General features: G+C 34.8%; 1 protein-coding gene and 1 pseudogene across 1 annotated transcript in view; both read left to right on the plus strand.

Moving 5' to 3' along the window:
- Positions 1–14,119, plus strand: part of LOC145265428 (uncharacterized) — a 159,152-nt gene extending 145,033 nt beyond the window's left edge. The window contains exons 9-10 of the mRNA XM_080121261.1: positions 12,943–13,073; positions 13,740–14,119. Coding sequence (XP_079977387.1) covers positions 12,943–13,073; positions 13,740–13,828 — 220 coding nt within the window. The 3' untranslated portion in view covers positions 13,829–14,119. The remainder of the gene's footprint in view (positions 1–12,942; positions 13,074–13,739) is intronic.
- A 675-nt stretch (positions 14,120–14,794) lies between these two features.
- LOC145265831 (U2 spliceosomal RNA) lies at positions 14,795–14,910 on the plus strand (annotated as a pseudogene).
- The last annotated feature ends 295 nt before the right edge of the window (positions 14,911–15,205 follow it).

Here is a 15,205-nt window from a genome sequence, read left to right on the forward strand (position 1 = left end):
ATAATATGAAAGGATGGTATCACTACCACTCAATATGATATGAAAAGAAGATATCACTACCACTCAATATGATAGGAAAAGAAGGTATCACTACCACTCAATATGATATGAAAAGAAGGTATCACTACCACTCAATATGATATGAAAGGATGGTATCACTACCACTCAATATGATATGAAAGGATGGTATCACTACCACTCAATATGATATGAAAGGATTGTATCACTACCACTCAATATGATATGAAAGGATGGTATCACTACCACTCAATATGATATGAAAAGAAGGTATCACTACCACTCAATATGATATGAAAAGAAGGTATCACTACCACTCCATATGATATGAAAGGATGCTTTCACTACCACTCAATATGATATTAAAGGATGGTATCACTACCACTCAATATGATATGAAAGGATGGTATCACTACCACTCAATATGATATGAAAAGAAGGTATCACTACCACTCAATATGATATGAAAGGATGGTATCACTACCACTCAATATGATATGAAAGGATGGTAACACTACCACTCAATATGATATGAAAGGATGGTATCACTACCACTCAATATGATATGAAAGGATGGTATCACTACCACTCAATATGATATGAAAGGATGGTATCACTACCACTCAATATGATATGAAAGGATGGTATCACTACCACTCAATATGAAATGAAAAGAAGGTATCACTACCACTCAATATGATATGAAAAGAAGGTATCACTACCACTCAATATGATATGAAAGGATGGTATCACTACCACTCAATATGATATGAAAGGATGGTATCACTACCACTCAATATGATATGAAAGGATGGTATCACTACCACTCAATATGATATGAAAGGATTGTATCACTACCACTCAATATGATATGAAAAGAAGGTATCACTACCACTCAATATGATATGAAAAGAAGGTATCACTACCACTCAATATGATATGAAAGGATGCTTTCACTACCACTCAATATGATATTAAAGGATGGTATCACTACCACTCAATATGATATGAAAGGATGGTATCACTACCACTCAATATGATATGAAAGGATGGTATCATTACCACTCAATATGATATGAAAGGATGGTATCACTACCACTCAATATGATATGAAAGGATGGTATCACAACCACTCAATATGATATGAAAGGATGGTATCACTACCACTCAATATGATATGAAAGGATGGTATCACTACCACTCAATATGATATGAAAGGATGGTATCACTACCACTCAATATGATATGAAAAGAAGGTATCACTACCACTCAATATGATATGAAAGGATGGTATCACTACCACTCAATATGATATGAAAGGATGGTATCACTACCACTCAATATGATATGAAAGGATGGTATCACTACCACTCAATATGATATGAAAAGAAGGTATCAATACCACTCAATATGATATGAAAGGATGGTATCACTACCACTCAATATGATATGAAAGGATGGTATCACTACCACTCAATATGATATGAAAGGATGGTATCACAACCACTCAATATGATATGAAAAGAAGGTATCAATACCACTCAATATGATATGAAAGGATGGTATCACTACCACTCAATATGATATGAAAGGATGGTATCACTTCCACTCAATATGATATGAAAGGATGGTATCACTACCACTCAATATGATATGAAAGGATGGTATCACTACCACTCAATATGATATGAAAGGATGGTATCACTACCACTCAATATGATATGAAAAGAAGGTATCAATACCACTCAATATGATATGAAAGGATGGTATCACTACGACTCAATATGATATGAAAGGATGGTATCACTACCACTCAATATGATATGAAAGGATGGTATCACTACCACTCAATATGATATGAAAAGAAGGTATCACTACCACTCAATATGATATGAAAGGATGGTATCACTACCACTCAATATGATATGAAAGGATGGTATCACTACCACTCAATATGATATGAAAGGATGGTATCACTACCACTCAATATGATATGAAAGGATGGTATCACTACCACTCAATATGATATGAAAAGAAGGTATCACTACCACTCAATATGATATGAAAGGATGGTATCACTACCACTCAATATGATATGAAAAGAAGGTATCACTACCACTCAATATGATATGAAAAGAAGGTATCACTACCACTCAATATGATATGAAAGGATCGTATCACTACCACTCAATATGATATGAAAGGATGGTATCACTACCACTCAATATGATATGAAAGGATGGTATCACTACCACTCAATATGATATGAAAGGATGGTATCACTACCACTCAATATGATATGAAAGGATGGTATCACTACCACTCAATATGATATGAAAAGAAGGTATCACTACCACTCAATATGATATGAAAGGATGGTATCACTACCACTCAATATGATATGAAAAGAAGGTATCACTACCACTCAATATGATATGAAAAGAAGGTATCACTACCACTCAATATGATATGAAAGGATCGTATCACTACCACTCAATATGATATGAAAGGATGGTATCACTACCACTCAATATGATATGAAAGGATGGTATCACTACCACTCAATATGATATGAAAAGAAGGTATCACTACCACTCAATATGATATGAAAGGATGGTATCACTACCACTCAATATGATATGAAAGGATGGTATCACTACCACTCAATATGATATGAAAAGAAGGTATCACTACCACTCAATATGATATGAAAGGATGGTATCACTACCACTCAATATGATATGAAAAGAAGGTATCACTACCACTCAATATGATATGAAAAGAAGGTATCACTACCACTCAATATGATATGAAAGGATCGTATCACTACCACTCAATATGATATGAAAGGATGGTATCACTACCACTCAATATGATATGAAAGGATGGTATCACTACCACTCAATATGATATGAAAGGATCGTATCACTACCACTCAATATGATATGAAAGGATGGTATCACTACCACTCAATATGATATGAAAGGATGGTATCACTACCACTCAATATGATATGAAAGGATGGTATCACTACCACTCAATATGATATGAAAGGATGGTATCACTACCACTCAATATGATATGAAAAGAAGGTATCACTACCACTCAATATGATATGAAAGGATGGTATCACTACCACTCAATATGATATGAAAGGATGGTATCACTACCAGTCAATATGATATGAAAGGATGGTATCACTACCACTCAATATGATATGAAAGGATGGTATCACTACCACTCAATATGATATGAAAGGATTGTATCACTACCACTCAATATGATATGAAAGGATGGTATCACTACCACTCAATATGATATGAAAAGAAGGTATCACTACCACTCAATATGATATGAAAGGATGGTATCACTACCACTCAATATGATATGAAAGGATGGTATCACTACCACTCAATATGATATGAAAGGATGGTATCACTATCACTCAATATGATATGAAAAGAAGGTATCACTACCACTCAATATGATATGAAAGGATGGTATCACTACCACTCAATATGATATGAAAAGAAGGTATCACTACCACTCAATATGATATGAAAGGATGGTATCACTACCACTCAATATGATATGAAAGGATGGTATCACTACCACTCAATATGATATGAAAGGATGGTATCACGACCACTCAATATGATATGAAAAGAAGGTATCACTACCACTCAATATGATATGAAAGGATGGTATCACTACCACTCAATATGATATGAAAGGATGGTATCACTACCACTCAATATGATATGAAAGGATGGTATCACTACCACTCAATATGATATGAAAGGATGGTATCACTACCACTCAATATGATATGAAAGGATGGTATCACTACCACTCAATATGATATGAAAGGATGGTATCACTACCACTCAATATGATATGAAAGGATGGTATCACTACCACTCAATATGATATGAAAGGATGGTATCACTACCACTCAATATGATATGAAAGGATGGTATCACTACCACTCAATATGATATGAAAAGAAGGTATCACTACCACTCAATATGATATGAAAGGATGGTATCACTACCACTCAATATGATATGAAAGGATGGTATCACTACCACTCAATATGATATGAAAGGATGGTATCACTACCACTCAATATGATATGAAAGGATGGTATCACTACCACTCAATATGATATGAAAAGAAGGTATCGCTACCACTCAATATGATATGAAAGGATGGTATAACTACCACTCAATATGATATGAAAAGAAGGTATCACTACCACTCAATATGATATGAAAAGAAGGTATCGCTACCACTCAATATGATATGAAAGGATGGTATAACTACCACTCAATATGATATGAAAGGATCGTATCACTACCACTCAATATGATATGAAAAGAAGGTATCACTACCACTCAATATGATATGAAAGGATGGTATCACTACCACTCAATATGATATGAAAGGATGGTATCACTACCACTCAATATGATATGAAAGGATGGTATCACTACCACTCAATATGATATGAAAGGATGGTATCACTACCACTCAATATGATATGAAAGGATGGTATCACTACCACTCAATATGATATTAAAAGAAGGTATCACTACCACTCAATATGATATGAAAGGATGGTATCACTACCACTCAATATGATATGAAAGGATGGTATCACTACCACTCAATATTATATGAAAGGATGGTATCACTACCACTCAATATGATATGAAAAGAAGGTATCACTACCACTCAATATGATATGAAAGGATGGTATCACTACCACTGAATATGATATGAAAAGAAGGTATCACTACCACTCAATATGATATGAAAAGAAGGTATTACTACCACTCAATATGATATGAAAGGATGGTATCACTACCACTCAATATGATATGAAAGGATAGTATCACTACCACTCAATATGATATGAAAGGATGGTATCAATACCACTCAATATGATATGAAAGGATGGTATCACTACCACTCAATATGATATGAAAGGATGGTATCACTACCACTCAATATGATATGAAAGGATGGTATCACTACCACTCAATATGATATGAAAGGATGGTATCACTACCACTCAATATGATATGAAAAGAAGGTATCACTACCACTCAATATGATATGAAAGGATGGTATCACTACCACTCAATATGATATGAAAGGATGGTATCACTACCACTCAATATGATATGGTTGTTTATCGATTTAACGGTCAGTTTGAAGCTGACTTCATGGGCCATACCTTTCAACATTTAGAATTTTCCAACATGATATGTATATGATATGTATCGATATGTAGGCACAAAAAAAAGGCCAACATCCAGGCGTTTACCAACTCAAAGGTTGGCCATTGGTGAACATTTATTACAGTACCAAATTTGCACTGACGTATACACGGATGAAACTTTCTTGGTTTTATACAGAGCGCGGTCGAGAATTCACTTACCAACCATCTCTGTGTAAGCAAAGAGAGTATACCCATATGTTAGAACTCATGGGTATTCGCTGAGATTGTTTCTCTTTTTTTTTCTCCTATTCCCTGTACAATTTTTTTTTTTTTTTTTTTTTTTTACGCTCGCTGTTAATTTATGGTTCTTTGACCACGTTTTTAAACGATGTTTTCGCCCCCCCCCCCGCTGCCAACATTCATCTTGAAAAGGGTTGGTTGAAAGACGTCTTGATGTTTTTTTTGTTTTGTTTTTTTTGCCTCACCCCTTATTTAGCCTCTTATGCTTAGGAGAAATATACTTTAGAAGTGTATTTTGGTCTTTTCGAAAGTTTCTTTTTAATGATTTATGTTTAAACGATAAAAATAAATAAATAAATAAATAAAATCTCAGCAATTAATTATGACACTACGTTCCGTGTTCTTCAAAAATGTTATAAAATTTTGTACCCATAAAAATCTTTTTAAATAAATATATATACTAGCAAAAGTACCCGTCGTTGACTGGGTTCAAAAACAGCCTACAGAAAATGGACTCTGATTTATGAAAGTATGATAGGTTATGAAAAGGAAGGGTTGTAAATTTGGGTTGAATTTGGGGGTATCAAAACCAAAGCAAAATATGATGAAAGTAAAAATAAAATAGATAAACCCCATAATTTATTATACCATACCTGGTCACACTGAAACACTTATCACAATATTCTGTGGATCTACAGGGTGTTCCAAAAGTCTTGGGCACATTCCAAGTCCGCATATCTGCTTAATTGTGAATGGTAGTAAGATGAAAGCAGTGCCATTTTAAAGCTAAATGCATTAAGTTTTTTGTAAGGCTATACCAACATATACCAGATATACCAGATGTGTTTTTTAGTTCTAGAGATATTCAATGCCAAAATGTGCTCAAGACTTTTGGAACACCCTGTATATTAAAAAACCTTGTTAAACTTTGTGACATATTTCCATTCTATGAAGGTCAGGTGCGAACGAACACCCCATAATTTTATTATACCATATTTCTTCAAACAAACATAATTATCAAAGTATACTTACACAGATAGATATGAAAAGTCTTTATTAAAGTTTGTGCCTATTTTCATTTTATGGAGGCTAGGCGCGAACATAAACCCCACAATTTTATTATATCATCTTTATTTAAGTTAAAACATACTTATCAAAGTATTATTATGTACATCTATATCAGAAACACGTGTAAATGTTTTTTTTTTTTTTTTTTAATTTGTTAATTTTTTATTTCCATATTTTGTGGACCAGGCACGAACGCAGACCCCACAATTTTAATGAACCACTGTTCTGCCAGATCAAACATACCCATTCTTGTGTCTTGATACATCTAATGTAATCAGTTTTTTTAAAATAGTCAACCATATAGGAGCCTATTCGTGGCCAGACACACACACAGACATTCAGCTTTATATCATATATATATATATATATATATATATATATATATATATATATATATATATACATTTGACAGCAGGCAACTAGCCGAAGGACCTTTGTGGTAGGGTTACCGACCAGCCATCATGACAGCAGAACTACCACATGGACGTAGGGTTATGCGTGAGGTGTGCGTTTGAGTAGAAAAACAATGTGTTCCAGCAACCAGCAAGCGTCTGGCATAGATATTAGGGTCCTAACCATTAAACCAAGAAAAGATGAAGACAAAGATTATAACTAGATGATCGGATCACGAGACAGAGTTATGAAGAAGTCTTCACCAGTTTAAAGACTTTTAATTTGTAAGAAGTTTGACAGTTTAAAGGCTCTCAGAAGCTTTTGGAAAAGTTTTGAAAAAGATTAAATGCAGTTTAAGACTTGAAAGTCCAGATACGAAGTTTTTATTTGATTTTGATTTTTAAAAATGTAACCCCGAGTCCTCTAAGCGGGAATGAATGTAGACACCCTTCTCCAGATCATGAACAGCATGGGACAGCATGGGACAGATGAAAAATACGTTGAAGAGGATGAGGGCTAGTATGCAGCCCTTCTTTACGCCATTGCTGATCTCAAAAGCAACCGTCACATTGCCATTGGAGAGGACCTGGTCATTCATGCCATCATGGAAGAGCATGAACATCGACACAAATTTTGGAGACACACGATGCGCTCCAGGGCCTTTCTGTTGATGGTGTCAAAATCTTTAGTCAGGTCGATGAGTAGAGAGGGTTGTTCTGGTCAATTCATTTTTCTTGAAGTTGTCCATTTCTCAGTGCTGTCTTCACACGATCTTGGATCTTTTCATCTTCCTGGAATCATGCCCAGTAAAATGGGTCCTTCAGCCTGGCGACATTATATGGCATGGGTCATATGAACGTCATTGATGCTTTGTTGGTGGATGATGATGAAAGAAATCATGTGCCAGTGTTTTGACCTCGAGTGCATTCAGGTGGTCTTGTACTTGTCTGCTATCCTAAACAAGGTGTTGGTGATGATGTTGGCTGTGCTCTGTACACTTGCTAAGGAGGAGCAGCTGTTGTCATTGATTTTGCCTCCTCTGTGCCTGCCTAGAACGCCTTCCCAGCTGCTGTAGTCTCTTCCCACATAGAAACTAATCCAAAATATATGTATGTGTGTGTATATGTGTATATGTGTGTGTATGTGTACATATGTTTATATATATATATCTGTGTGTGTGTGTATGTATATTAAATATGTATATACATATGTCTCTATACATCTTATATATATATACTAGCGGGGGGTACCCGGCGATGCCCGGGTGTTTTGAGGTAAATCAAAACTCCGGGGGGGGGGTAAAATAATAAAAAAAAATGTTTTGGTAGGTGAGTATGAGGATCGAACCTGAACCCTTAGGGCAAAGTTGGAAATTAAAGTGTGAAAAAAAAAAAGTGCAACGTTAACCATTGGGCCACCGTGACATACAACGGAGACATGTTTGAATTTATTTATTTAACTATTAAAAACAGGTGTCCGCAATAAAAGTTAACTCTGCTGCTTCCATTTGACTTAATTAAAAAGGTCAAATAGAAGTCACGCAGCGTTTGGGTTTGTTTACCCAAATTTGACTGTTTTTCCCCCAACAGATGTTGGGGAGGGGGAAACCAGTTCCAAATTGTCCAGATTGAATAGCAACTGTCTGATATACAACATTGATCAAAGCTTCTGGACGTTTCCCGGCGCGATGCCGAGAAGGCTGTTAACTTTGAATTAGTTTTGCTTTTTATACAAAAAAAACAAATCAACACATGAGAAGCCAAAATAGCAATAATTTTGTAAAAGTCGACGCAAATAAATCTATACGCTCCACGCGTTCCCAAATCATAGATATTATTATATAGGGGGTATATAAACAGTTCTAAGCAATAGTAACCCCCCCCCCGGGAGCGTGTGCGAAAGAAGCCTTTGCGAGACATACACGAAATGGTCACACACATTTTTTCTTTTATATATATATATATATAGATATATATATATATGTATATATATATATATATTCTTCTCTACATATGCATGTATGTATGTGTATATATGTGTATACTTGCATTCTTATATTTTGTGCATAATTATATGGACCTGTTGTTGATTTTTATTTCTATGTGATCATAGTAGTATATGTATCTGTGTGCCTTTGTTGGGCAGACATATGTATGTGTATGTATATATGTATGTATATTTCAGGTCATGTCATATGCTACTGGTACCATGTAACCCAGTACTACCTGCCTCATGGTCGGATCACCGGCGACTAAACTGATTCCCCCACCAGACTTGTTTGGTGAGGAGGACAGCTAGTCTCCCTGAAAGATTAAAAACAAGACCTTTCAAAGGGCGAATGAACCCTGTTTCGGGGTCAACGGCCAACTAGCACTGTGTGTGTTTGTGTGTATGTATGTGTGTGCTGGGGTGGAGAGGGCTCCTGTAAGCCGTGGTGAAGGCAACCTTTCTAGAAGCAAATCTCTGATTAAAAAAAACATAAAGCGGGAGACCAGTACTCGCATTAAGCTGGTTTGCAGTTTAACTTGTTGCTGGCTATCTTGCTCTTGCTTGTTGCTAAATCTCAACATTTTGAACCGAGAGAGAGACTTAGCTGTCGTACAAAGCTAAGACTCTGTAACATCATCTGTGTATAGATACTCTCTCAGGCATTTGTCTATAAAAATGGTCCTGTGGCGATGGAAGTCATTTTTGAGCTCATGGACTTTAAGTGTCTGAGAGAGTGGCACTCGTCTGACAAGACGTTGCAATCATCATCATGTATATGTATGTGTATGTTTTTACATAATTTTCCCTGTTTTTTTTATTATATGTATGTGTCAATGCCTATGTCTGTATTCCTATATGGTTGATCTGTCATTCTCTCTTCCGCATTTGAATCTCTAACCCGGTTTTTATCTGTTTAGTCTATTTTGACTTGTTCCCGTTTTTAATTCATTTTTATTCATTCGTATTTTGTTGACACATCTGGCTTTGATTTATAACATCCGATACTCTGAATCTTCCTTTTTTCCACTTCTATTCTCTCTATTGCCACTTATTTTTCCCCTCTTCTTTTTCCCTCATCTTTGTCTTTACTTTTTCTTTTAAATTTTTAATTTTTTTAATTTTTCTCTATTTTTTTTTAATTATTTAATCAACCTTTAAATTTGAAAGTTGTATTTTTTATCGCTCGTTTTCCAGTTCTAGTGCTATCAAATCTGGAATCTGGATTTTTGTATTTTGGATGTGCTCAACCTTCGTTCTGATTACAAATTTTCCATCTTTGATTTTATTTAACAAGAACGTGAATTTACCGGTTTTAGCAATTATTTTACAGGCCCCCTTTTTTGGAAGTGGTCTGATATCCGCCTCTTGTCTGATACGTCAAATTTTCTATCCTATTATTATATACACTCTCCCAGGTAAGTGATACGGATAGCTCATCATGTCATTGATGACATCAGATTGTAGAATTCATCCCATATTGATTTTATTCTAATGGTAGAACTAAACTATTAACCACATCCAGCACTCAAGAGAATAAAAGGAGTCCACCACTTTGAAAAGATCATCGTTCAATCCAAGAAATTAATCTTAATGCAAGGTTTGCAGTTAAAATGGCTGTGTTGTATACTGAGCCCTACATAGACAGACTGGCAGTTGTGGCCAGTGTGATATATATAAAAATGTAGAATCGGGGATCATTGTTTTTAGATTAGAAGTTTAATAACAAATCAAACAAATCTCTTGCAACCTGTACATTGTTTTGTTTACTAAAAGTGTCATAACAATATTGGAAAGATGGGTCAACTTAAATAGTGTAGAGCACTCGTTAACACATTGGTGTTATGTTGTCAGATTGCAACATCACAGACGTGGAGCAGAGAAAAGACACAGGCGACTTATGGAATGGCCACAAACAAACAAGATAAAGAAAGTATGTTCGATTTTAATGTGATGAATATCACATTCAGTTCAAATGCTGCAGAAGTCTTTTCTCATGAAAAAACATTTTTATAACCTCCAGAATGTTTGATGTGGTGTGCGTTACGTAAAAAAGTTAACAAAGTCTAAAAATTATATATATGAACATATCAAAATTCAACAGCTATGGCTGTTCTAAACATCTTTGCATTTATGGTTCAGAACTGCCACCAACTTTTCAGACAAGCGTAGACTAAATTGTATGGTATTGGATCTGACTATCAAAAAAGCTAAGGAACACATGGGAGGAAGTGATAAGGATGGATTTGAGAAAGAAGGATAAACAAGGACCTTGCGAGAGATAATTTAATTTGAAGGCCAGTTTCTAAAAGCTGTCCAACACATGATATAATATGCATAAACTCCAACATTTTTTTATTTGCCAAATTCACTCTTAGACCTTTCGTTTCCGTTGAACAAATATTTTTTAAATGAAACTGATATTACTCAATCCCAGTCTCATGCAAATAGAACCACAAAGCTGAAAGCCTGTCTTATGCTCACTCCTGAAGATGTTGAAAAGTTGAAAGCTTGGTTTTATGTTTTTTACTTGATTACTTGACATGGACATGATATGTTACATAAATAAAAGTGATGAGATATGATAGGTGTGCATTGTGCATCTTAATGATATATCGGCCCGGTACAAACAAATGTGCAGTTTAACTGACCCCGTGGAAATATGCAACGAATTAAAAACAGCTTGCTCGAATGAGGTAAACAGACTTTTGTTTAAACTAGTAGGGCCTGAAACTCTCCATATAGCCACAGAAGAACAGTTCCTATGACAACTAAATATAAACTATTCGGTGGACATGGTAGCTGGACTTGCAAATACAGAATATCAGTGCAATTTTTGGCCAAAGCCAATACTTTGACAACAGTGAAACAGAAATTCCACAGACTGGTTAGTCTAGAAACAATGAATACATCAATTTCTCATTGGCAAAGCCGCTTAAATGAGCGTTCGATATTTGGCTCAACAAGGTCTGAGAAGGAGGAACCCAGAACCCCTCAAAATAAACCTTGTGAAGGGTGTGGGAGGACATCACACCCCAACAGAGTAAAAGGATGGAGGAACTGTCCGGCAAGGAAACTCAGATGCTATAATTGTGGAATTACTGGACACTTACAAATATGTGGCAAAAGCCAGAGAGGTTGACAACAGAGTCAACGAGTGATTCAACGCGACACCAATCAAAACTACTTAGCAACAGAGGAGGAGGAAGACCAGCATTTGGTGAACAAAGACAGAAATTGGCAGTAATACCACATCTTGCATGGAGGTAGATTCAAAAGAAGCCCCCCCCCCGAATCATCACCCTCCATAAAAGTTAAAGTATCTTTGATACCAGAGTCCCATGCTGAATCTGGGCATGCCTTAGATAAGAGGACTTGCCGTCAAATGCAGCATATCTAGGCCATTGCAGATGCTGGTGATTATACATGTTCGAGTGGCCCTGAAATACTGGAAGTATTGGGATGCACTAGCGACGTGCTAATACCAACTACCCATAGGATATGTGGGATCATGGACGACATTAAGGAAATAATTTTTTACACGTATTAAAGTTGCCCTTAAAGAAACCAAACACAAGTCGTTTACATATCAGAGAACATGTCGGGATTTTACTTATCTGAGTTGGTGTTGATTCATTTTTGTTACAATTTATTTTCCTTAGTATCTGCGTCTAGTAGTTAATGTATCCGAGTCTTTTCATTCGTAATCTACAACATCATGATAAAACAAAAAAATATTAAAAACGTCAACCAGTACCAGTTGAATATATATGGCCGTTGCCCATATACATTCAACTACAAGGGAGTAATTTTATTTCTAACAAATCGACAAAAATACTGATTTAGATTTTAATAAAGATGTTCCAAAATATTAAAAAAAACATTAAAGTATATTTTTACGTATTTTTATGGATAAATGCAGTTTTATTGCCTGCATGTTTTTTATGTCCTATGGTGTAAAAAGTGTCCACGTCTTGCTAAAATGTAAACTTATTTTAATTTTGTTTCAGTAAAATCAAGGACATTACAGAGTGCATGCAAAAATCTGTTAGCGATTGCGGTGAGGATGCAAAGGAATATATTGGTGGTTTTGTGAAGGAAATGACAAGCAAATCTTTGGATTGTGGTCGTCGAAGGCGGAGTGAATATTATTTTTCATTTTCTTCTCCTCTTTTTTAAGTTAAGATTAATTGTAATTTTCCATGATAATTTTGTTATATAAAAAACTCTATCTCTGTTTTATCATTCCACTCCACCCCACACACACATCATCTTCAACTTTGCTGTAGAAAAAGTACTGATACCTCATTTCTTATATAATGAAATATGAGTAGCATATCAATAGATTATGATGTCATCTTTGAAGAGCAAAACTGGGCCGTTGCCCATATACATTACAAACCAGTTACCCAACTTGTAGCTACTTAGCACACTGTTCAGTAATAAACCCTTTTATTTTTTGTATTATTTGGATTCTTCAGACTACTGTTCTCATCTTGTGTTCATGTTTCTTCCACCGGCTGTTGTGGATTCTGTCTCATGTACTTTCAATCTTTTGTGGCAGTGACTGGTACTTTCAAAGTAGTTTTAAACCTGCCGGTACTATTATTATAGCATCGGCATAGGCATGTGAGGTGCCAGTTTTTGATAGAGTTTCGAACAATAGTCTTAAGAATCCAAATAATATGATCCTTATCTCAAAAATTCAAAAACCTTTTATTTTTGTATAATATTAAATAACTTTGGATTATATTACAAATCTTTTTTTCTCTCTGTAAATAATATATTTTCTTTTTTTTCTTTTTAGTTTTGTTTATTGTCATCATTGCTGCTGCTGTAGTAATCGTGGCCATATTTGCAGCTATCGCCAGGGCTTTATTAACAAGGAAAAAGTAACGTGCCATCTGATAAGATGGAAAATTGTTAATCTATGGAACCATTTTTTCACACTATCAGAAGGGTTTTTTTGTCTAAACTTCGGGGACAAAAAAAAGATGAAGAGTCTAATTTAATGTTATTCAAATCTATTATTGTTTTTCTCTATTATTAACATTGACCTTCATATAATAACATTTTCTTCTTCATTATTTCTCTTCTTCATTATTTCTCAATGTAACAACTTTTATAATTAAATTCGATTTAAAATAAAGCATCTACCTTTTTTACAGATGATACTAATACTAAAATTAACTGCTGCTTATTGATGTTAACATTCAATCAAATTGTCTCCCTTGATTTTATAAGCAAAGCAATATCTTGAAACAAACAACTGTTATTATATTAAAAATTAATATATATTAATATCTTGCATAATTATATTAATGCATATTGTATACAAACATTTGTTTTCATTAAAACTTGGAATAAGTTAATTTTTTCTAAAGTTTTCTTGGTGCAATATTCACCGTCCATCTTGAGATGAGTTTTCAAGCAAGAGAAGATAACTGTAGACATAATAATTTGGTCATTGCACACTTTTGTGTTTATTAATGATTTTGAGCAGAACCAAATCTCTGCTGAAAAATGTAAATAAAATTCAGATTTAATTCAGTTTAAACGTTTTCTTAAGTTAACAAATGTTATTCCCAGTTTTTGTCAAACCATTTACCCCCCCCCTTTTTTAATCAATGAAATTGTCTTTGTGTGCTGTTACTTTCACTATTATTCAAGAAGACAACCATCCTTACTTTTTTCCTTTTACCATAATCATCATTATATCATTACGCTTATCGCTCCGTCCGTTATCATGCTGTGCATCCCTAAAAAAGGAAAGTGGAATATTCCAAATAAACCTTGTCACCTCTAAATTAAAAAAAAAAAAAAAATTCGTGTCGCTGTTGAGGCAAAGCTAATAAAAATGATTTGTCTTTCTTTGCCTTTTGGCTAAGATCAAAGTGTAGTATCTGTTCTTCAGGTGCTACATTTCAATTTCTTCTCTCTCGGTGGAAGAGAAATCCTTTACGACTAAGACAATTTTTTCTCCATGTTAAAAAAAGACCCTGGTGTCTAAATCTGTCCCGTGGGGAGGCATTGTGAATAGGTACTATGTTTAATGTAACAAAGTTTTAATATTAAAAAAATAACTGGAAAAAGTTATTTCTGATTTAATTACAAAATTGCCCTGGAAGTGTGACTTCTGATTAATTATAAAATGCCCTGGAAAATGTCCGTTCTGATTATTTTTTTTTTGTTTACTTGCCTCCCCGCAAGGTCGGATTGGACATGAGGTCAGTTAAAAATTTAGGGGGAACCAGCTCCCCAAAAGGGGCTCTC

Source organism: Euprymna scolopes, chromosome 40 (assembly GCF_053919585.1).
Source record: "Euprymna scolopes isolate OS-2025 chromosome 40, ASM5391958v1, whole genome shotgun sequence".
Lineage (NCBI taxonomy): Eukaryota > Metazoa > Mollusca > Cephalopoda > Sepiida > Sepiolidae > Euprymna > Euprymna scolopes.